The 24,301-nt window shown below is 36.2% G+C and overlaps 1 protein-coding gene across 10 annotated transcripts in view; it reads left to right on the forward strand.

The window, feature by feature from the left end:
- lrba (LPS-responsive vesicle trafficking, beach and anchor containing) overlaps window positions 1-24,301 on the forward strand; it is a 299,224-nt gene that overhangs the window by 144,156 nt on the left and 130,767 nt on the right. For all 10 annotated transcript variants that reach the window (XM_089132308.1, XM_089132310.1, XM_089132311.1 and 7 more), the window contains one exon: window positions 5,316-5,482. In XM_089132308.1, the coding sequence (XP_088988434.1) occupies window positions 5,316-5,482 (167 nt within the window). The remainder of the gene's footprint in view (window positions 1-5,315; window positions 5,483-24,301) is intronic.

Genomic DNA, 24,301 nt, shown 5'->3' on the forward strand with positions numbered 1-24,301 from the left:
ACAAACATCATATGTGTAATTGAGGGCACAGTTCAGACGGAATAAAAAGATAAGTTGTCTCTCGCCATTGACTACCATACATATTTTTTCAGAAATAAGGTCCCATGAGCCGGAAGCGGAGGGGCGGGACTTAGGTTCTCTATAACACTACTAACTGTAACCATTGAAGTTTGGCAGGAATAGAAGGCTAGAATGCTTTCAAGTAACTTCACGTCAGTTTTATTTTGACATTATGAATACAATTGCTGCCCTCAAATGTTAATCTGAACTAAAATAAACCTTTGTTTATAACTACTACAATATTACATTTAATTTTTTCTAAGGAGCTGTTTTGTTTTATAAGCTCCTAAGAAAAGTCAAGTATAGCTCCATCATTGCTCAAAGTTAAAAAAATGTCATAGTTTATGATGTTAGTTTTAATAAAAATATATATATATATATATATATATATAAATAAATAAATAAATGACATTTCTCTACCATTTTTTTCTTTTTGCCGTATCGGAACCGTACCAAACCGAACCGTGAATTTTGTGAACCGTTACACCCCTAGTGTTCACAGTTCGCAGGCTCACAGTTTTGGATTGTTCTCAATCAATGAATACTGCACACTTATTCCAAGTAATTGCTTATGATCTGCTGTTAATGAATTGTGACAATTGTATATTTTGTAATGTTGCGTTATAATAAGGGTGTGTATTCTATCTCCCTCATCTGTTTGAATTAGCAACTGGAAGTAGTAAAGACATTTCAAAATAAGAGCTACTGTCTATTTCAGACTTGTTTATAATTAAAAGTCCCATATTATGAATTCTAAAAGTATTTTCTCCTGGATATTATTGGTGTTTTGGTTACACAAGAAGCTGTATCTGGCATTTAATTCAACGTAAACCCTGACCCCCAAGAACATTATTTAACACAGTGAATATCATAGGTTTTACTTGCATGAGCACAATAATTCATTTGTTGCCTTTATTTAAACGCATTATTATTGTATGAGCAAAATCCCAAATCTCACGAGTAATATTAATGTATTTTTATGTTTTCATGCTTGTGAAAATATAATTTCAGACCGTTTATTTGACCTGTTATCACCTCCCCAACAGTGGCACTCCATTTTATAGTCTGTTGTTCCTTTATACATTTCCTTTATTTACAAGAAGTAAAAACATTATCCTGTTTTCACATTCATCCACACCTGCTCCTCCCCGACTGCCAGCAGACGTGTTCATTTTTCACTCGCCGCACATCTCCTTCATTTGATTATTTTTCACCTCAAAAGGACAGTTAATTCCTACAATTTCTCACACGGTGTGACCTTGAAGTTGCAGGAGTCAGCTGCCCGTGGCCCGTGTAGAGTAATGGAACTAAAGAAATGCTATTTTTTTTTTTTTAGAGAGAGAGGGGGTGGGAGGAAAGATGAAGAATCTGCCATCTACGCATTGTGACTAGTCCATTAAAAGCACGAAATGAAGGAAGGAGAAAAGGGGAAGAGAGAAGCCAGAGATACTTTGATAAGTTGTTGCACATGTGTTAACCTTGATGGTCACCCTGACTCTGGAAAAGGAGGGGGTGGTAGTGGCAACATTTGTTCTCTCTCTCTCTATAGTTGCTTCACACTAGATTCCTGCTCCATCTATCGCCGAGGGAACAAGGGATGGGGAGAAATCAATACAGAGAGGCGTTGGCTGACAGCAGTATCGCTCCGGAATTGAAGTGCCCGTCAGCCTTTGTCATTCTGTGACTTTTGTTCGCTATTGTACTTTTAAGCCTTCATTTTTCTTGGTTGTCACTTTTTGCTTTCCTGCCTTGCTTTTGTCTGAATTCCCCTGGCTGCAATTTTTAAGTGGTGACTTTAAATTCTGAAAGAAAGTGGGGCAAAAGATCAAGTGCAATGAAAATCTTGGATTCGATTGGCCGAATGACATGGTATACGCACTTTTTTTCTTCATTTTTCATTTTGTTTCTCTGAACGATGCGCGCTATATTTGCATTCCCTCAGATGCCGCAAGGACAGAGGCATCAGTAGGACAGTTTCCTGGTGTAAATGAAACCCTGAGGGAGGGACTGGCGCGGAGAGAAAGATGATAGCCACGGTGCTGTGTACTTCACTGTCAACAGAGTGCAAATCAAGCAGTTTAACAAGATCCCCACTGTTTTCACTGCTTAGGCTCGCTCTCGAAGAACACCGCAAACCCTTCACGGTGAATGTAATGGACTTACATGCGCGTCTGGCCATGTTGTGTCACACTAACTAATTCACATACACAAGGGCTGATGGAACATAATGAGTTCTGGTCCCTGGCAGATGATGATTATTTTGTTTAACCTTGCTACCCTGTTTAGGGAGAAGAGGATAAGTCTGCCGTCCATGATTGTACACATGTTGTTACAGAGAAATGCTGGGATCTGCTTACACTGGCAAATAGCGAAGTCTTCATTATTTCATGGTGCTTTGGTTAGCTATAAATTCTGAATAGAAGAGATTATTTAAGAGTGATTTTTGTTCCACAATAGGCCTGGACTTTATACCGTCCCTCATTGCCATAGATGCAGCATCACACACATTCAGAAGATTTCAGAAACCAATTAGCTTTTCTCAGAAGACATGAAAAGTTGAGATTCCTCGATTATACCTACGGTTATAATTTAAAATGTAACATACAAGTAAACTTAAATGACTATTTTTGTTAAATGTCATGACCAGGATTGATTTAATAATATTTAAAAAAAAAAAAAGTATTTAAATATTTTTAAAAAAACTATTTAAAGTATTTAATATTTAAAAAAAAAAAAAAACGATAAAAAAATCACACAGATCAGAAAAAAAAAAAAACTATACATTTAATTATATATTTTTTAATAATAAAAAAATATATATATATTTTTGATGTATTTGAAATAAATACATTTAAATATTTTATAATATTATATATGATTTTATTATATAATCATTGGCTTACTTTTGTTACACATGTATGCATTTGTTTGGACCTTTATTGTAATGCTGACTAAATAGTTTGAGACCATTGTAGACGGCACCGTTTTTTTCTTTGTAATAATATGGCTCTAATGGAGGTATGTCGTGATTGTAGTCCATTGAAGGAAATGAGTGCTGACCCTGTCCGATTCAGTTCTCCAGAACACAGAACATTTGGAGATGTGGATTATTACTCTGTCTGAAGTCATAAACACATTACTTACACGGTTTGGTTTCTGCCGCTATAGTTTGTACTTCAACTGCGCTGTGACTGGAGATTGTGGTTCCCCCTTCAGTGGAGTGCCAAACATGTGCAAGACCCTTTGAATTAAGTTCACCTTGTAGGGTTTCCAAAGCCTTATGATGTCACTGCAGAATTACGGCCCCAAACGTGATGATAATGTCATCGCTATGTATTTCACCTGAATGTTTCCTATAATTCAGCCTGTAATTTCAGCTGCAAGGAAACCATTTGTCAGGAAGTTCATGAAAATTACAAAGCCCATTATGGAGCTCAGGGATTTGGTGCCGTTGACACTAGTTGATAAAGTGCCTGTTTATGCCAAAGTGTTTGAACGCATGACAGCTAATTAATAATGTGTTAATCACTAGTTGAAGGGAACACCGAAAAAATATGGATGATTGCTCTTTTTGTCTCTGAAACTATTCTGATAAGGCTCAGAAAGCACATTTAGATCAAAATTCTGCAAATTACGCACGTGCTTCAGAGATTAAATTTAAGAATGTCTCATAAAAATAATATTATAATATAATATTACAATTTAAAAGAGTTCTCTGTGCACTTAATATAGTGTTCAAAACAGCACTCTTATTCTTATTTTTTACTCCATTCTTTCATCAAAACGAATGTAACCGTCTAGAATTCTCCCTTTCTTCCCCAGACGTGACCTTCTACGCTGAACAGAGACAAATCGCTGTCTTTCTTTCCTTTCTGTTATTCACGCTCTTTTGTTACGCCAGACATCCAAATAGGTTCACATTTAAACATTCACCCTTTACCTTTTATCTCTCTTTTATACCGCCATCCTCTTCTCATGGCTTTAAGGTCACTGCGGAGTTAAGAACAGCGAAATGAGACACAGATTGATAATTAGGAGAGGGAAGCCTCCCTAATGTGATTTATCTCTATGGATTTTCTGTCATACATGAAGAGTCGATGCTCAAATTGGAGAGGAGGGCCCATTAGAAGGCACTTTGGAGCGTTTACCGCTAACTTTGCCGAGGCAGGCTTCTGCGTCTGCCGCCGCTGCCACACCAGACCGCTGCCTTTACTGTATTTGTTGTCTGAGATGGGTGCTGTCCAAAGCTAATTTAATTTAGGGCCATAACACGCAATGGATGAAGCTAAGGGAATTGCATTAAAACAAGCTCTAGTGGGTGCTGTAACCTTTCCGCTTGATTGCTGTTTGCTAGACGTTGCATCAGAATCAGGAAAAAATATAGCCGTGTTGTTTTGTGCTTTGTGGGCTGTTTTTGTTTATTCTGGGTTGAATTTGTACGAGCATCTCACCAGCTTTGTTGCTGATCTCGTGATTTATTGATTCCGATTGGGACATTGGTTTTCACAAAGGACGGCTTATTCACTCTAAAAAATGCTGGGTTGTTTGAACCCAATTTTGGGTAAAATATGGACAAACCCAGCCATTGGGTTACATTTTTAAATTACATTTTTAACCCAATGGCTGGGTTTGTCCATATTTTACCCAAAATTGGGTTCAAACAACCCAGCATTTTTTAGAGTGTTCATTTACTCTTCTACTTTGGTCGTAAGAGAGAAAACACAATTTAAGTTTTATCAACTTGATATTTACAGTGTGAGGTGCTTTGTTTAAGGATTGCATGCGAGTTCAAAGGGTTTTCTGATAACAAATTCTGACAAAGAAAAATGTCTCCTTGTGCATTATGGGTAGTTTCTACATTTTTTAGCGTAGCCCAAAGGCATTAGCAAATACATGTCCAGTGTTATTAATCACTGTGACAACGGCTGGAAATGACCCAGAGTTCCATTTGTTTCCTGTGTGTATGGAGTTACCTCGCACACACACACACACACACACACGCATTCACACACTCTAATGATGTAGTCCGCTTTGTTTTCTACACCCGGTCAGATGGACACTATTCTTCTCAGGTAAATTTTGCACAGGAGTACAATTGTGCCTCCAAGTAACTTTTCGCATGTTATATTTATTATCTAGCTTTTAAAGAAGGATGCATCATTTAATTTAAAGGTTTATTATGTTCATTGATAAAAAGAATCAATGCATAGAAGAGCGTGATTACTCACATATGTGCTGTTTTCTTCTCTCTGCAGTCTCAATGTGCTCAGTATGCCGCTGAAAAACGTGATGAGGAGAAGATGTGCGATCACCTGATCAGGGCCGCCAAGTACCGGGATCACGTCACGTCCACCCAGCTCATACAGAAGATTGTAAACATCCTCACAGACAAGCACGGTGCTTGGGGATGCTCTGCTTTCAGGTACAATTTCAGTCATTTAACTTTGATGAACCAAATTATATTCTAACAGCTTTGATGACACTATAGCGTTTACTTAAAGGTACAATATGCAGGATTTTTGCAGTAAAATATCCAAAAACCACTAGGCCAGTGTTATATATTTTGCTTAGTTGATTACTTACAATATCCCAAATGTTTCCAACTATTTGTAAATCGTGAGAAAATTGCGTTTTTTAACCAAGGAAATGAGGAGTCACCAGTCAATGACGTCATATCCGCGTTACCCCCAGTTTCCCCCTGGTTTGACCTCGTACTGCAACAGTAACCATGGCGACAGACGTGGACAACCGGGTCGGTTATGCCCGCTATGCGTGCTCAACAGCGTGAGCGTCCCTAGCAGGGTTTTGTTCAAACATTATGCACCATAGCAAGTAGACTTTGAGACAAAAAGAGGACTAAAATAAAGAGCAACACCTTTCGAGATGCCGAGAGCTCCACGTCCGCGGCTAACTTCGACTTGACAGAGATGCGAGTGTTCCATGTTACTTGAGCAAATTAATGCTATTTAGTTCAACATGATGAAATGTTAGAATATCTCTGTATGTTATTCTCTAATGTTAATCTAGCTTAGTCTCATACAGCCAACAAACAACCTAAGTTAACTAACAACGTTCAACACACTCAAATGCCGTTTAGTGTTATAGTGAAACTGTTAGAGCAAGTGAAGAGCTCTTTTCCAAAAAGCGATAAACGCCATTTTTAAAAAAAACGAGTTTGTCGTGTCATTCTGCTGTGGACAGAACCCTTTCACTGCTCCATTAACGTTTCATGCCAAATCGCTATATTTCCTTGTTTAAAATGTACTGCAAGATACAGTTTCTTTCCAAGCCGCGATAAGCGCCAGCCTTGTTTTTAGCCTAAACACGATAAATCCTCAAATTCAATGAGCGCTCTACACAATCCAGCACGGCGGCGCTCTGAACAGAGGTTTATTATGTTCATTTATTCCTCAAAATGAGTCCTAGTTTTCTAGTCGACTAGTAGTAGATCATTTAAGCCATTTGTATTATCAGTAATCACATATACTGATTTAATTAAATGGGAGAGAAACCATATGAGCGTTTTTAATTGCCTATTCCGCATTTCAACGTATGCATAAAGCTTGCCACAAAGAACCGGCAAAAGAAATGATTATGCATGAAACATTTGAATTGTTTATTAATAAACTAGTGTTTTCTGTCAGTGTCAGCAACAAAGATAAAGTTGATGATGCTTACTCGCCATCTTCGCAGTGAACGCGCATAGGCCTATAGAAACGCATACTTCGAATTAGCCTACATACGCAGAGAGTTGCCAATTTATTTTAGTTTTTAATTGTTTTGTTTAAAAGTAGATATTTAAAGCTTTCTGTAGCTTAGTTCTCAGGCCTGTGTGAGGCAAGCATCGCGGTGTTTCGGTTCATATTATGAGACGCGCTCCGGTTCACCTGCGCGCCTCTGTGTCCTGATTATATTGTCTGATATTTACTTCTAATGTATTAATCCAGTCAATTTGTCGATGAAACATTTATTAAAATGAAGATACAATTTATATGAAACGAAATTTACAAGCTTTCTACAAAACAAAACTTAATAAGTGGTCAAAATCATGTCTGACGCACTCCAAATATTTTCCGATATTGTGCAGCTTTTGAATTTTGATCCTATCTTACTCATCTCATGCGGTTCCCTTTTCATAGCCTACTCAACATAGATGAAATAATAAAAATAAGTAATGTAATATTATTAAAAACAAATGTGAAACGTATATTTTATGTTTATTTTGTTTTTTGTTTTTTTTTAACTTATATTTAAGCGTCATGCTGCTCCGCTTTGCTCACATGTTATGTAGCCTGTGTGTGCATGTGCTGGAGGGGTGCCCATCCCTTTTTTGAATATCGTTATCATATATTGATCATTTTTAATAATTCGTTTTTTTTTTCATGCATATGTTGAAATTGGTACTATTTGTTTGAGGTTTGACTCTTTACTAAAAATGACTTTACTAAAAATGATACAAAAAATGGATGGATTTATAGCGTTTTGGAAAAAAATAAAATTAACTTTTAAATTATCATTAACAATATTGTTGTTTGATTTAATAATTATTGTTCAAAATGTTCAGACTGAACCAATAAAACATTTAAACAGGATAATTTGAATATTCACAAAATGTGTGGGTCTAGGTAAAAAATGTAGTTTTCCTGAAAACTATTAAAATGGATTTATAGCGTTTTGGAAAAGAGCTCTTCAAGTGAAACTGTGCTGCGTTACCTCAAGTTTAATTCCTCTAATAAACTGACCTGTGTGAGTAATTCAGCGTTGTTGCGTGTTTAAAGATGTCAAAGGGGATGATTACATAACATTTATGTGAGACACTGTTGCTGTGTGTGGATGCAGGGAAGACAACCAGAAAACATAATTTAAATGTTAAGGAAAACGTTTATTCTCCTGAATGAATGAATTAAACATGTTCAATTAAATTAGATAACAAATTCGTTAGAAGAAAAATAAGAGAAAAGAAATTAGGAAAAACAAGAGTGTCGTCAAATTAATGATATAAGCAAAACATAACTGATATCTAATTTTATGAATACCCGCTAAACTAACTGCCACAAAAGGAAAATTTAGAAAGAAACCCGAATTCTTCAGTGGAATAACGCCGCCTTAATTAAACTACACTAAATAAAAACAAAAATACAATAATGGCGAACACTCCACGCATAACTAACACACAATGATTCCTACCTCCCGTTCTATGATTTCGCAACAGAGAGCTCAATGCTTAAGATGTAATCAGATCGGCTAGGCATCTCTCAATGTCTTATCAAAACTCAGGTCAGGCAAAAGCATTTACTCAATTATCAATCATAAAGACATAGCGTAAATCGTGATAACGTTTCGACAATGTGCTCAGAACACGCAAGTTGGTTGAGATCTGGCGAGGATCTCACTTCATATTTATGAATGGGCCTTTTAAAGCCACAGCAGAGCAGTAGATTGGTTGCGCAGATGGTGACGCCGCCCTCAATCACGTCATGTACCCGCAAACAGCCAATGTTCGGTCACCACCTGAAATCAATGAATGGAGAAAAAAACACACACACAAAAAAAAATACATGTGGAACGTAACAAGTTTGGTAGAATTAAATGTCCTTATTCCTTTATATCCGCGGGACTCGCATTGCGTTTGGCACTGGTATACGTCTAGCAATCGCGCCCTGCTTCATACTACAGCCATGTTAAAAACATCAATGTATTCACTCATCCATAAAAGATCCATCAGCTTGACGACAAGATCCATAATTCCGCTTAATACGGAATACACGTCATTAATATACGCCTTTGTTATTGTAAGAGGTTGGCGACCCCTGGTGGCAAAACAATCTTACACATTGTACCTTTAATTTTTGAGATAAAGAAGACTAAAGTGGTGAATATACTGTATATACAAGGCTTAAACTATCTTTTTGCCACAAGTTTTACTGACCATGAAAGTCATGACACCAAAATGTAAAAATTCACAAACAGCAGGATTATTAGGACGCTGTCACTTTAAGAATAATGCACGGATCCAATATACTGATGCTGTACACTCATGCTGAGTTTTCTTTCCTGACTGTTTAGTTTACATTCACTTAATGCTATGTTCACGCTGCATGATTTTAGCCCCATTTTTCACTCACCCGACAGATTTTGCGAAATCGCAGACAAAACCCGAAATCGGAGGCAAATCAGTGCTTGTTCACGAGAGTGACAATCACGCAGTGTACATCATCAAAGACGCAATCTGAGAGAATCAATGATACGCCGCTGACACCTTTGAGATATTTGGCATGCTAAATATCTGGACCTGTCTGCGATTCAAAATCCAACTGTGTGAAATGTGTGTTCTAACTGAAAATTACATGAGAGTAGACAGAAGACTATTCATATTGTCTGAGACATGGCTTTCGGTGTGAGCACTGTTTAAACTTCCCACACTTTATTTATATATATTTATTCCCTACCTTACTCTTGATTTTCTCAAAATTAAACTTGTAATTCTACAGAAGGTGATGATACTAGATTTTTTTCTAGCTTGACTTTTAGTTGCAAGTCATTGCAATTTGTGGACAAGCACACTTTTTGACTTTTGACAAACACAGTTTTTACCTGCTGTTTCGGGGTGGGATTATCTGAAATAGATTACCAATGTAGACCACCAATGACCTAGTGATTTAGTTTTTCCTCAAAAGCATAATTATATCACACTGATTAACATGACTTTCCAACCGGACTGACTTCCTTATTGGAACTTGGAGTAAAGCCAACTAATCAGATTGGAACTGCTGATTTAAGTCAGCGCTAGGGCTGTTGCTATATCAGATTTTCACTATGCAATTATCATGGAATGTCAAAAGAGTTCACACTAATGATATTATTATGATATCTATAGAAAATTGTAATGAATAAATAAAAATGCTATCAGACATAGTCATATTTAATTTTGTTTATTTTTTGTTGCCCCTTTTTGGCCAATAAATCACACTCAAATTGACCGTAGGAAAGCAGAACATAACGATACAGAAACTCACAAAAAGAACGTGCTGTTAATTTGCTATTCATGCATTTTTTTCGGAATCCAAAAAACAACTTACTACTACTTTTCTCGTTTTATAATGGGTATCAAACAGTGTTAAGGTATCATGGTTATTGTCAATATATCGTTATATATCTTTTTCTTTTTTTTTTTTTTTTTTTGTGCATGCACCAAATAGTCATTAAACAGACTTTGGTCTGTCTAGTGATGGGCGTGTCGTCTTTCTTTCCATTTTTTTTTTCAGCTCACCTTTGTTTTATAGTATACCTGCATCCTACTGTACCCTACACCAAACCATCCATAATCATTAGACCTTGTAGTATTTACCTCTCTCATGATAGGCTAAAGCTATGTTTCCGCCCATTATGGGCTCTAATGGAGTCCTACAGTCATGGTTCTGAGCCTGGGTTATGTCTTATTGCTTCAGTTTCTGCATATGATGCATTGCTGTTGGAATGGGATGAAAGCCAGCGTATTTTACCTGGCCATTACTGAAGGAAACATAAGGAGCCATATTTATTTCTGTAAACACAGAAATATACGTTAATGATGTCGAAGTGCACTGGTTTTCTCTAATTCAGTTTGCTGTCTAAGAAGCTCATTGGCTTGGTAAATTTTCTTTCTTTCTTTCTTTCTTTCTTTCTTTCTTTCTTTCTTTCTTTCTTTCTTTCTTTCTTTCTTTCTTTCTTTCTTTCTTTCTTTCTTTCTTTCTTTCTTTCTGTCTTTCTTTCTTTCTGTCTTTCTTTCTTTCTTTGTCCTTTTTGTTCCTAACAAAATGTGTTCTCTGGAGATTTGGAGACCTGTCTGCAGTTTGTTGTACTGAGATTCCATGCTCTCTCTTACACACACACTCTCTCTCTCTCTCTCTCTCTCTCTCTCTCTCTCTCTCTCTCTCTCTCTCTCTCTCTCTCTCTCTCTCTCTCTCTCTCTCTCTCTCTCGCGCGCGCGCGTGCTCAGTATTCTGCAGTCATATAATGGCAGAGTGCTCTGTTCTCTCTCTTGGCTCTCTCCCCATTACTAGCCTTTATGTAGCTTGGCTATTGATGACTTTTGTAATAGCATGCGATGGGCGCATGGTGACGCTGGCACAGTCTCAGAGTGTGTTTAATAAATCACAATCAGACCCTGCTGTTACATCAATACTTCTGCTCAATTACCCAGAAGGTCATGGGCAAAAATGCTGGAGAGCTGAGGATCGGTAACTACAGAAGAGAGAACAACATCTGGAAGTAAAAGAAGGGACACAGACACACACACACACACACACACACACACAATGCAACTTGCAGCTGCACGTCTACATTTGGTTAATTTCTGTTCCTATCATGGTTTCTAAAATGGGGTTGGGTTCTAATTCACTTGGAAATTAAAACAAAAACGGTAAAAATAGTGATTAAAACAGTTTAAGGAGAACTCCGGCTAAAAATTAACCTTTGGTCTAATAAAACATTGGTACTTAGTCAATCGTTGTCTGAGATTTGTTTTCATGATAATCGAATGTAAAGAGTTTTATCTCTAAAAAATATTTAGCGTATGATGCTAGTAATGGGGACATTGACTAAGTAAAAATAAATCGCTAGTTTATACCACTAACAAGGCTCAAAATAGCCCCACACTCACACAGTAACATAATGAGGGTCCATACATGCAAAACGAAGCATTGAGAACTTTGTAAGTGTACAGACCGTTTAATAAGAAGATACTTTATAAAGACAGTTCACTTCGTGTATACAGACAGGAGCCATCTTGGAAAATAGTCACGACAAGTCAAACCACGAACATCATGTTGAGTGATCTGAACTGTATGAAGTTCAGCGAACTTCTGAATGGTATTGAACGGCGTACGGGAATCGACTTATCGAGACTATTTTCTAAGATGGCTCCTGTCTGTATACACGAAGTGAACTGTCTTTATAAAGTATCTTCTTATTAAACTTATTGAACGATTTTGATTTCTAGCAGTTTTTAGAGATAAAACTCTTCACATTCGATTATCATGAAATCAAATCTCAGAGAACGGTTGACTAGGTACCGATGTTTTATTAGACCAAAGGTTCATTTTGCTCCAGTTCTCCTTTAAATATGTATTGTGATAAACATTGAATAATCACCAGAATTACACGTTAGTAAAAAAAACACGGCTTTTTCAGGGGGGGTTGGTATTTTGAAGCAGATGTTAATTTTTGTTTTGTTTTTGCAACAAATAAAAAACTTATATGCAATATGTCGAATACAGATATATATTTTTAAATGAATAAATTCATAAACTTTTTCCAAATTTTTACACTTGTTTGTGGCTTTGCTGAAAAACCATTAGAAATGACACACTTTCACTGTTATAGATAACAAAAGAAAAAAAAAAACGCCATTGAAGCATTGAGACAACACACACACACACACAAATAGACAGAGCAAAATCTTGTTTTTCACCTTCATGAAAATGAAATCAGATCCCTCAAAGGGCACTCGGCTGCCATGATTACGCCCTTTTGTTGGGAGTGTTAAATTTGCAAGCCCGCTAGCTCCCCCCTATAAAGACGTATTCCCCAAAGTTTCCATTCAATAAAAGGCTGAAAATGAAAATATTATTTTCCTCCCTGGCTGATGGTAGTTGTTGTTTCCTCATGGCAGGCATCTAATATCATCTGACACCTACTGACCCGCCTGAATGCAATTTGTGTCTTAATATCCAGCTTACAGCAGCCCCGTCCTCAGGAGAGTTGAGGTGTTAGGTGATTTTCTCTCTCCCCTGCTCTCATTCCTCACATGCTCCCTCCCTCCCTCTCGTTCGTGGAGGCATTGTCAGAGAGGTCCAAGGGGCTTTGCACTTCGGCAAACAAAGGAATAGGCACATATATGCAGTACCAACACACACACACACACACACACATTCCACTTGCTGATCTGGGACGGTCCCATTCTGCACTGTCCCTGGACCTTCTTTTTTGATTGGATCTCAGATTGACAGACAGCTGCATCCACCTGTCCGTCTCGTCTGGTGACGCAGGTGAACATGTGGCGCTAGCGTCTGCCAAAACCAGACAAAATGAACATGGTGCCCACAAATGAGGCTGCTGACAGCATTCATTTTTTTTCTTTCTTTTGGCCGCCTGTCATTCCTCTCTCCCTCCCTCTCTTTTTTTCTTTTTCTTGTGGTCATGTTTATTTGGGTCAAAAGACAGATGATCTCTCATGTAGATGACACACCAGTAAAGTGGCTGGCCGAATGAGAGATGATCGAGAGGAGGAAGAGGAGGAGGAGGAGTGGGAGTCTCACAGGACAGATGAGTCTTCCTCTCATATTCTCCTTCATTGCATTCTGATAGTAGGACTAATGTAGCATGGAAATTCACTCTGCTACTGCGCTCAGAGCAGTTCCACGCTCTCAAACACTGTCAGGGAGAAGATGAGGAAGATAGAAGCAAATGAAATACAGATTAGACGGCGTGAAAGAAGGGAACATTTCTGCAGTGTTTATCACAAACTCACAGATATGAAGCACAATCTATGGTTTAATAGTTGACGATTTTCAACCAATATGGTAAACTTACCGTACGTTCACACCGCCGCCGACTTGAGCTTCCGGAAGCGTCCGGAAGTCATTCATTTTCAATGGAAGCTGCAAGGAGCGTCAAATCCATTGGCGTCGTGTTTTGGGCGTTTTGGGCGTTTTGAGCGTCAATCAGAAAGTTGAAAGAAGCTCAACTTTATGGTAATGAGCTGTGACGTGATTCAGCGGCAAAACGTTAGCAACCAATCGCAATCTAGACGTCCTTCACGCTGGCTGATTTCGGAGAAATACACAATGTAAACTTTCGTTCCTACCAAAACATTAGCTCCGAGAAAATGGAAGAGAAGCTAATCATCGCCGTTGCTGTGATTCCTACTGGTTTCGTATCATTTATGACATGACGTTGTTTGCTTATAGGGACCGCATGAGCGCAACTTTTATTTGAAATATTTACCAACGCTCGTTTTGAAGCGGGAATGTAATTAATTTGCTCATGGTGACACCGATTTGACTGCAAATGATAATAATAATAATAATAGCTAACTAATTTTTTCCCGACCAAATGTGACCCAAACGGTTATAAAAATGCTGTCATTATAAAAGGTTTCTTCAATATATTGTTTGTTTTTTTCTGTTTATTACATTTTATGTTGTGACGCTTCTATTCTCCCTGCAACGCCAGAGCGTTCAAAGCGGCCAAAGCGTCAACAAGCTTCCCCGTACTTTTTGACAAGCGTCCTTGACAGGGCGGCCAGAGCTTCTTTGACGCTTAAGTCGGCGGCGGTGTGAACGTACAGCTAGGTGTCTCTTTTTTGTCTCCAAGCAATTAGAGAATGCATAGTTTAGCTGTGTACAATCCTGTTACAGTATTATCCATTTAAAATATTTTATTAATTAATTTTCTTAGTTTTTACACAAATTGTGGTGTTTTCTGCATTCATCAAACGTTTCAACCCTGTTATCCACGTTGTTGTACGAATATTATTTTTCTTTACTTTATAGTAAAGATAAGTGGGTCAGGAATAAAAAAACAACAACGTTTGCGCCCCTATATTTCATCTATTTTATTTTGATACATTTTGCCTGAAGATAACAACCTCAACAATTAGTGCTTGTAACAATGTACACATTAAATACATGGGTTGCACAGGTTAGGGAACTTCATATAGAATATAAAACTTCCTCTATTATGTACACATTTCCTGAGCTTTTCCTGAAAAAAAGTGGCAGTTGTTTGGGGGATTCCTGCTTATTCTCTTCTTTCTTTTTTCCCACTCTCCTTTCTCGTCACACCCTCCCTCTCTCGTTCTCATTCTTTCTCTCTCCTCCTCTAATGCGAGTCATTTCCAGTAGCAGCTCCAGTGATCTCTAATGGAGCTCCTCGGGGCTGGAGGCACCCCTGCCTGGGGACATCCATCTTTTCTGTGTCAGGAGCCCACGCCGGCAGAAACCTTTGTGATGTGCGCTCCAATTTTTCTTCAGTAAATCAAATCTTCCCTTCTTTCAAAGAGATGAATGCGGCAGGGTTGTGGCGTTATAGAGAAAATCAATGCAGGCAAAATTGAAACAGTATGCCCACGTATTGATCGGCCTTGTGAAATCGAAACTAACAGCTTTGTAACTGTTCTGGAGGACAGTTAGCTGACCTGTAATGGACAAACTATCAATATTAGCATTACTATTTTATCCTGTGCTTTGTCATTTCATGCCTAGCCCATCAGGAGCAGAGGAACGCATGGACACCGTAACATGCTCACAAAGGCTTGTTTGCTCAGCAGATACTGTTGGTAAAATGGCAAACTGTGTGGCTATTTATATATTTTTAGGGAAGGTATTTTAACACACATTTTTAACATCCAAGACATTTTTGAGAAAACAAAAAAAGTTATTCAGCATCTTGAATCTGGAACTCTAGAACTAGTATAACAGGATTGGGCCATTTCTAATGTTATTGTTGATGACTATTCAATTCTATATTTGGTTTCTATCACCAAATGTAGCTGTCATTTGGTAAATGTTAGTAATTTGGCATATTGTTTGGCATATGTGGTTCATTCATTATTATATTAATAGATTGCATGTCTGATGTTTTGAATGAAAAAAAAAATGGTAGTGTTGGGCCAACACTTGATGTCCAAATTTTGATTTCTGAAACAAAACCTTTTGAGGACCACTATAGTTAATGTATAATATTAAGGGCAATTCTACCTCTCAACCTCATTCTCTCTGTCCCATGAACACAAATAATTGTGTTCTCATAGGAGTGCTGAAGTCTATCACATGCAACGTGATTCTGCCCCCTCAAGCCGTGGACTTTGAGCATGCAAAATTTCTTCGGACATGGCAGCGGTCGTGGTGTACCGTCACAACCAGAACGCATTAAAAGTTTTCTGTTTTCAGTTGAAAACGTTAATAAAGTTAATTACTAAAGATTTTTACAATGGAAATTACTCAATTAAAAATTGAGGCTGTTGTATCTTTGTTGCGTTAATTTCCTGTTATCACTGTAAAGCTGCTTTGAAAAGCTTTTTTTTTATAAAAATGAATTGAAAATATAATGGTTTTTGAGTATTCAACATATAATATTAATACACTCAAAATGTACAAAATATACAATCTACTTGACTAAACGGCAAAATGTCATTATTTTAATTCAGCTTTTAATTGTACACATGATGCCAATTTGCAGGTCAGAGTTCACCAAACTTGAGCTTTGGAATGCAGTGAAATGCGAAACTTTTCACATTCGCTAGCGTTTCCTGTCTGACGCATTTGCTTGCGTATGAATGGAAGTCAATTGTACGAAATGTGTAGTGCAACTGCCCCCTTAATCATATACAGGTTCTCTCTCTCTCTCACTCTCTCTCACGCACACACACCTTAGATTCTCATTTGGTGCTGTTTGAGATGCTTCATTAATGTCATTACATTTGGTGTAGGTAATGCTAGTCATACATCATCCCTACTGGTTAATGATGCTCAGGCTGCTATGAAAGCACCCTGCTGTCCTGCTCGCCAAAACTACACAAGCACTCCGTCACATCTCTCCCACCACACGCCATCACGCATGTTGCCCGCCGCGCTCTGGCTTTCATCCACAAATCACATTTTACAGAAGATACACGCTAAAAAAGAGAGGAGAATCAGTGTGATATTAGATGAATTTACTCAACCTTTTATTCTAATCAACAGTGGGACGTATGTACAGTGGGATTCTAATGTAACAGTGGGACTATATTATATATATATATATATATATATATATATATATATATATATATATATACCAGATACAATTAATGTCTTAACTTAATGATTGTTTCAACTGGACACAAACCTTCACCTGGTGTAAATGCCAAAACATCTCAGTTGAGTTGAGGAACCTGATTGGGTGCTGAATCGAATCACAATTTACTTTTAAAGCCATTTTTTTTATAATGTCTGCAATGTTTCACTTGTTTGCCAGAATAATGTCTTTTTAATTATGTTCCTTTGAAGGATTTTCTTAGTAAATATGCACTACCATTCAAAAACAACTGTACACTACTGTTTTGGCGGTCAATATGTTCTCAGTAAATGATTTCTATCCATTTAAGAAACACAGTCTACAAAAATACGTTTTAATGCACTTTTTTCGAGTTTTTTTTCTCGAAATAATGACTTTATTCTCAATATTTAATAAGTTTATTCTCAAGATTGTATTATGACTTTTTTCTCGAATTTTAACGAGTTTTTTCTCGAAACACGACTTTATTCTCGATATTTAATGAGTTTACTCTCAAGATTATATTTCGACTTTTTTCTCGAAATTTAACAAGTTATTTCTCGAAACATGACTTTATTCTCGATATTTAATGAGTTTATTCTCAAGATTGTAGTATGACTTTTTTTGTCTAATATTAACGAGTTTTTTTCTCTAAACACAACGACTTTATTCTCGATATTTAATGAGTTTATTCTCAAGATTGTATTTCGACTTTTTTCTCGAAAGTTAACACGTTTTTTCTCGAAACACAACGACTTTATTCTCAATATTTAATAAATTTATTCTCAAGATTGTAGTATGACTTTTTTTCTCTAATTTTAACGAGTTTTTTTCTCTAAACACACCGACTTTATTCTCGATATTTAATGAGTTTATTCTCAAGATTGTATTTTGAATTTTTTTGTCAAAATTTAACGAGTTTTTTCTTGAAACACAAGAACTTTATTCTCGATATTTAATGAGTTTTCTCAAGATTGTATTTCAACTTTTTTCTCAAAATTTAACGAGTATTTTCTCAAAACACCACGACTTTATTCTCGATATTTAATGAGTTTACTCTCAAGATTGTATTTTGACTTTTTTCTCGAATTTTAATGAGTTTTTTCTCGAAACACAACGACTTTATTCTCGATATTTAATGAGTTAATTCTCAAGATTGTATTATGACTTTTTTCTCGAATTTTAACGAGTTTTTTTTTCTCGAAACAATGACTTTATTCTCGATATTTAATGAGTTTATTCTTAAGATTGTATTTCAACTTTTTCCTCAAAATTTAACGAGTATTTTCTCAAAACACCACGACTTTATTCTTGATATTTAATGAGTTTACTCTCAATATTGTATTTTGACTTTTTTCTTGAAATGTAACAAGTTTTTTTCTCGAAACAATGACTTTATTCTCGATATTTAATGAGTTTACTCTCAATATTGTATTTTGACTTTTTTTCTTGAAATTTAATGAGTTTTTTCTCGAAACAATGACTTTATTCTCGATATTTAATGAGTTTACTCTCAATATTGTATTTTGACTTTTTTCTTGAAATTTAACAAGTTTTTTCTCGAAACAATGACTTTATTCTCGATATTTAATGAGTTTATTCTCAAGATTGCATTATGACTTTTTTTTCTCGAATTTTAACGAGTTTTTTTCTCGAAACACGACTTTATTCTCAATATTTAATGAGTTTATTCTCAAGATTGTATTTCGACTTTTTTCTCGAAATTTAACGAGTTTAATCTCGCCTTATAATGACTTTAATCTCAAAATGGTATTATTATTTTTTTATTATTGCTTGGCCCTAATCCTCTTCTGTAGAAATGATTTGTAAATGTTAACAGGTTTAAATTTAACTTTACTTCAGTATAGAAATATTCCATTTTGCCATTTAATGTTATATATAAACTGCAAGTATAATACTCATTATTATTTAAAATAGTTTTAGATGAATACAGAATGTCATGCTGCAATGTCATATGCTACAGCTGCAGCATGGTTTCATCCCATTTGATGTGTCTTCCATAAAATCTCAGTCCCGAATGGATGACACACTGTTTGTTCCCACCCACTAAGAATACAAACATTTTACAACTGCATTTGTCTTGTTTTATTGGGCCTTTTAGATGTTCAATCTCTTTACCAGTATATGCTCAATGCAGCTGTAGTAGAGTAATAGTGCTGCCGGGTATATTTTACTGTGATTATACTCTTACCCTGTCTTCCAAAGATCGGATCAGGGCGCTCAGTAAAGTCTTATTATTTCCTCTGTTTACTTCCTAATGTTACCAAAGCTATACAAAGAAGGAAATGGATCTTTAAACTCACTGGTTCTTTCTATTAATAGACTGTGTATGTACATCAGAGCAGAGTGATCTCGAGTACACTGTTAGTTTCATTCTTAGCTGTGAGGGCCTCAGTTTTGTCTGACCATCACTTTCTCTTCAACTGCATTTAGTCAAGACAAGAATAAGTGCATGTACCTGGGTTCATAGGGCTCAGATCAGTTTTTATGAACCGATGCATAAAGCTGTGCAGTGTTCATAAATATTTGCATCCATTCGTCCATTTCCATCCATTCCATCCATCCCATCCAAACTGGTGCATACTTCAAAATGTTGTGTTCCATGCTAGATGAATGTGGGTTTGACAACTTTTCATTTTTAGGTGAACTCTTCCTTTAACACAGAAAATGTAAGCGGAATTCAGAGTATTATGAGAGAAATTGACAATGCCAGTATCACGTCCACAATAAATAATCTACAGAGACTCGTGGTGACAATCTATAAATGATTTTATCAACTTGGCCTGCGTGGTCCTGGCAAAGATAAGGCAAAATGCTTAGCAGATTACAGTATGTCATAACATATACATGTCCTGCTTTTATTTACATTTCTTCATAAGCTGTTTAACAAGTACCATTAATGGCTCGGTTTGGCTATAAACACTCGAGAAGCCATGTACAAACATCCCACATGACTGTGGGCCAGATAGAGAGAGAGAGAGAGAGAGCAGCTGTTCCACTCTTTTTTCTCCCTTCTTATCCTCCCTTCCTCATCTTATGATGGAAACAAATTAGTCTTTCTTCCGAAGGAACTTGAAACCCTTTCAAACAAAACTGGCATGATACACCTAGACATACAGCCTCTTATTTGAGATGTTAGCTGTAAACATGGATTAGCTATGTACTGTAGAATATCTATCTATCATCTGTGTGCGACTCATAACACATGCAAGTTTTTCACATGCAGAGCTTTTCTAAGCCAATGTTTTGGTGCCATTTCCATGCCTTAAGCTTGACAGCTTGCAATGTCTTCCCAGCATATCTGCAAATCTCCAGAGAGCATGTAAAGGTTTGACAGCTACAGATTCCTCGGGATATATCACATAAATGATGTGAAAATGGCTTCTACTAGTTCTCCTCTTTTGCGTTATGGAAATGGATTAAAATATGTCCTAATGAAAACATTTAGCTCTGTCTGTTTATACACAACAGTGGCCCAGACTGTAAGAAATAGTAACAAAGTGTCAAAGGAGGACATATTAACGGCTCCCGTAGCGCTGATGTTGTCCATATGTTAGCATGACACTCCACATACTCTAGAATTCCCAGAGTTTAGCAGTCACATCAGAGTTCCACTGGATATGAAGAAGTAGTGCTATTGTACGCTGCTGGTTAGTGCTAGTCTATCTAGTCATTGCAGTTCACTAGTGAATCATATGTGATCATATCTGTCAAGTAGGTTGATAAAGTTATTCTTGCTGGTAAAGCTATACATACTGGGTCCAGATTCACAAAACATTCTTAAAAATAAAATGCCTCCTAACTGTTCTTATCTTTTTTAAAATCATCATAAATGGCTTAAATAATCTTAAATGTTTCATGAATTTATTGGGTTGTTTCATATTGATAGTTGTAATTAAACATCACAATATAACACTCTACCTACATACTGTATCAGTATTATGCATTTTACTATTACTAGGGGTGTGCAAGAGTACTCTGTAGTGGCACCAATGATCAATCATGTAAACAATGATTATTAGTGTGCATGAAGCAATGCAGAGTGCTGAACTCCTGTCAAGGTAATCATTACAAAAAATAAAATAAATAGTCTGTATGCTTTTTATTATCATTATTATTATTATTACTTTATTAATCTGCAGGCAGTGCAAAAAGATGGCCTTTAGGTGTTTTTATCATAGCTAAAACCTGATAATCCATGTTATCCAAGCATAACTTGATACATCACAAACTTGATTTAGTTAGTAACCGAGAAATAGAATCTTTAGCCCTCAAACCGTATTCACTTTATAGCCCTTAATCCTGTAATTGTGGACAAATGTGGGCACAGAGGACTTAGGTGTGATTCTAATTTTTATTTATTATAAATGTTATATCACTGTCTTCGATAAAGTTTTGTCTATCCATTTATGGTGTTTTTTTTTTATATATTTTGGGGGTAGTTTTGAATGTATTTACTTCAAAAATTACCTTATTTTCTATGTAAATTATGCTTATTTTTATGTTTTATTTATTATATTTTTTTAACTACATTAAAATATCATTCCAAAGTTCTAAAACCTAAAGATGAAGTGACTTTGCTGTCACCTTGTGTCATATTTTGGCTTATTTTAGAATGCTCTAAATTACAGTTTTTCCCATTCATTTCTATGGGTGCCCATTTTTGACCCAAATACAAGATTAAGGAGGGGGGTTTTTTTTCACCCACTTAACATTGTAGAACTAAGTCCAAAAAAAAAAAAAGTGTTTTCAGGAGGCAAACTTAGGGAAAGTACCCAAGTCTTGTACTGCTCAGATAAAGGGAAGTATTTAATAATAATAATAATAATAATAAATAAATAAATAAATCAAAACTATTTTGCCCACATTTGTCCAGAATACGGTTTTAGGGTTAATATTTTTTTATTAGTTTTTCGTAATATTTGTTTTGAACTTTTTTTTTTACATTTTAAAAGTTTGTTTATTTTCAGGTTTAAATTATATTTTAATATCAAAAATGACCCACTCCACTGAATGTGGTAGTTTGCACATCACTGACCTTGTGTTTGGAATATTAGGGACCCTTGATATTAATTTGAATATACTATTAAAAACTCCTACTTGTTCTAAAAACAAATACAGCAGATCAAGCTGTCATCCAGATTGTGCAGCACTGAAAAAAATAATATGCTTATCTAATCAATAAAATTGTGGCAACATATTACAAGCAATATTAATAATTAAATTGTACAAATTAGAATTAATTAGAATGCTAATTTGATTAACTATTACTCAATTCTAATTTGTTCAATTTAATAAATAATATTGCTTGTAATCTGTTGCCACAATTTTATTGATTAGATAAAGCATATTCATTTTTACAGTGAGTGGGACAACGTGGTTAACTGAAAGTACAGCATTGCAGACTTGATCTTCGTCACGAATATAAGTGGCATACACCTCCACGAGCTAATGTTGGCACATGCGCCATAGCTTACCAACCTCTGCTTTAAGGCAAATCAGTTCATTTGACAACCGGATCTGTAATGCCCATTTTCAGCCATGCAAGTATAGGCTTTATCTACACGAATGGGGAACGACCAAAATCTATTGTGACTTTTAATTTGTAATGCAGGTCTTACATTCTTATAGCTGCCATATGGAGTGTTTGAATTTCTCTCATTCATATATGTATATGTAATCAGTCTTACCAAACTAACCAGTAGAAAGGTCTAGGAATGTCATTGATAGCTACAGGTGTCACAGGTTGGTAGTGTAAAACTCACGAAGACGAAGGAGAATAGTAATAATTGTATTTAATGACAAACTCTGGCGATCAGACAAGAAACATCCACTAACACATAACAGATGAGAACAGACAGAGAACGAGGGAGAACACTGGGTATAAATACACAGAGCTAACTAAATGAACTAATGAGCTAATAGATGGACAACAGGTAAATCTAATGACTAAATCAAACAACCGGAAAATTAGGTCACAGGGGAAACACAATACAACATAAACATAACGGAGAATCTCTTAATTACAGATCTGTTTTTAAAAGTTGTGCTACTAAATATCTGGGGTGCAGATAAGCTATTTTACGATTACTGTATAATAATTTGACATCCACTCATTTTAGGTGTCCTTGCAACTCAAAGGAATTCCTATTTATAAAAATATATTTTTCGATTTAATATTCAGGAGTGAAAAAAACTCTACTGTGCCAGCATGCTTGTGTGTATTAACCAGAATTGCTGGCTATTGAGACAGTAATGCTGGACACTCAGGGGCTCTAATCTGTCCCTCAGCCCTTCCCATCATCCTCATCTCTGAGGAGACCATATAATGGAATGTTGCTGCAGCAAGAGCCATTACACACAGCACCATGTGCACTTTTCCTCTGTAACAACTCAGATTTATGAGTTTCAAATGCCCTTAAGAAAGTATACTGCCGTGACAAAGCAAGGTCACGATAGGAGGCCCTGATCAATATTTGAATGAAAAGCCATTTGGGAAGTTTTTAAGGCCTTTTCTCCCCCTCTCCTTCTTGCTGTCTCGCTCTCTCCCAGGGAACAACATCAGGAAAGTATCGATTGCTGGGGTCCAGTAGTTAGTCAGAGGCTATCTCCTTTGACTAACCCCTTAGCACTCTGTCACCTCCTCACCACTGTGATAGATTGTTACTCTCTGGGCCACAGTAATTACACGCAGCTCCAGTCGGGTCATTTATTTCAACATTTTCACCATTTACCAAAAAAATCTCCTTTATCTTTGTGACCCAGCAGTTTGTTTTTGCAGCGAAAGCAGAAAGAGGGACACATAAAATTCCCACTCCCGCCCCGGAGCACGATGGGGCATCCGTTACCCGTCTCACTCATATATTTCTCTCTCATTTTCCTTCTTTTTCTCTTTCTGCTTTCACTTTCTAGTCTCCCCTTTTTATTCCCTCCTTCTTTGACATTGTCTCTTTTTTCTTCTTTCTTTGACTGTTTTCTGACTTCTCCACACTTGCTTTTTAAAATCATGAATAAATGACATATGAAGAGTTCAGATGCAAAAGCCTCTAAATGCCATTTAAAATTTTCTTCTAAAATGACCATTTTTATCAAGCTTGTATATTTAAGTTCAGCAATTTTACTTAAATGACAATTAATAGGTAATCTTCATTGCCATTTAAGTGAAATTACTGAACTTAAATATACAAGCTTGATAAAAATAATCATTTTAGAAGAAAATTTCAAATGGCATTTAGAGGCTTTTGCATCTGAACTCTTCATATATTTGAATGTTAAAGTCTAGAAAAATAGAAAAACATTATTGTAAATGAATTATTTGTATTTTTGAAAGACCTCCAGAAAGACCCCAAACCTTTATGGTATGTTGTACTAGTTAGCTTCAGTGTTTGTTTTACAGCAAATTGTGGCTTAATCTTAGTCATTG

Source organism: Pimephales promelas, chromosome 6 (assembly GCF_988280905.1).
Source record: "Pimephales promelas chromosome 6, fPimPro1.hap1.1, whole genome shotgun sequence".
NCBI lineage: Eukaryota > Metazoa > Chordata > Actinopteri > Cypriniformes > Leuciscidae > Pimephales > Pimephales promelas.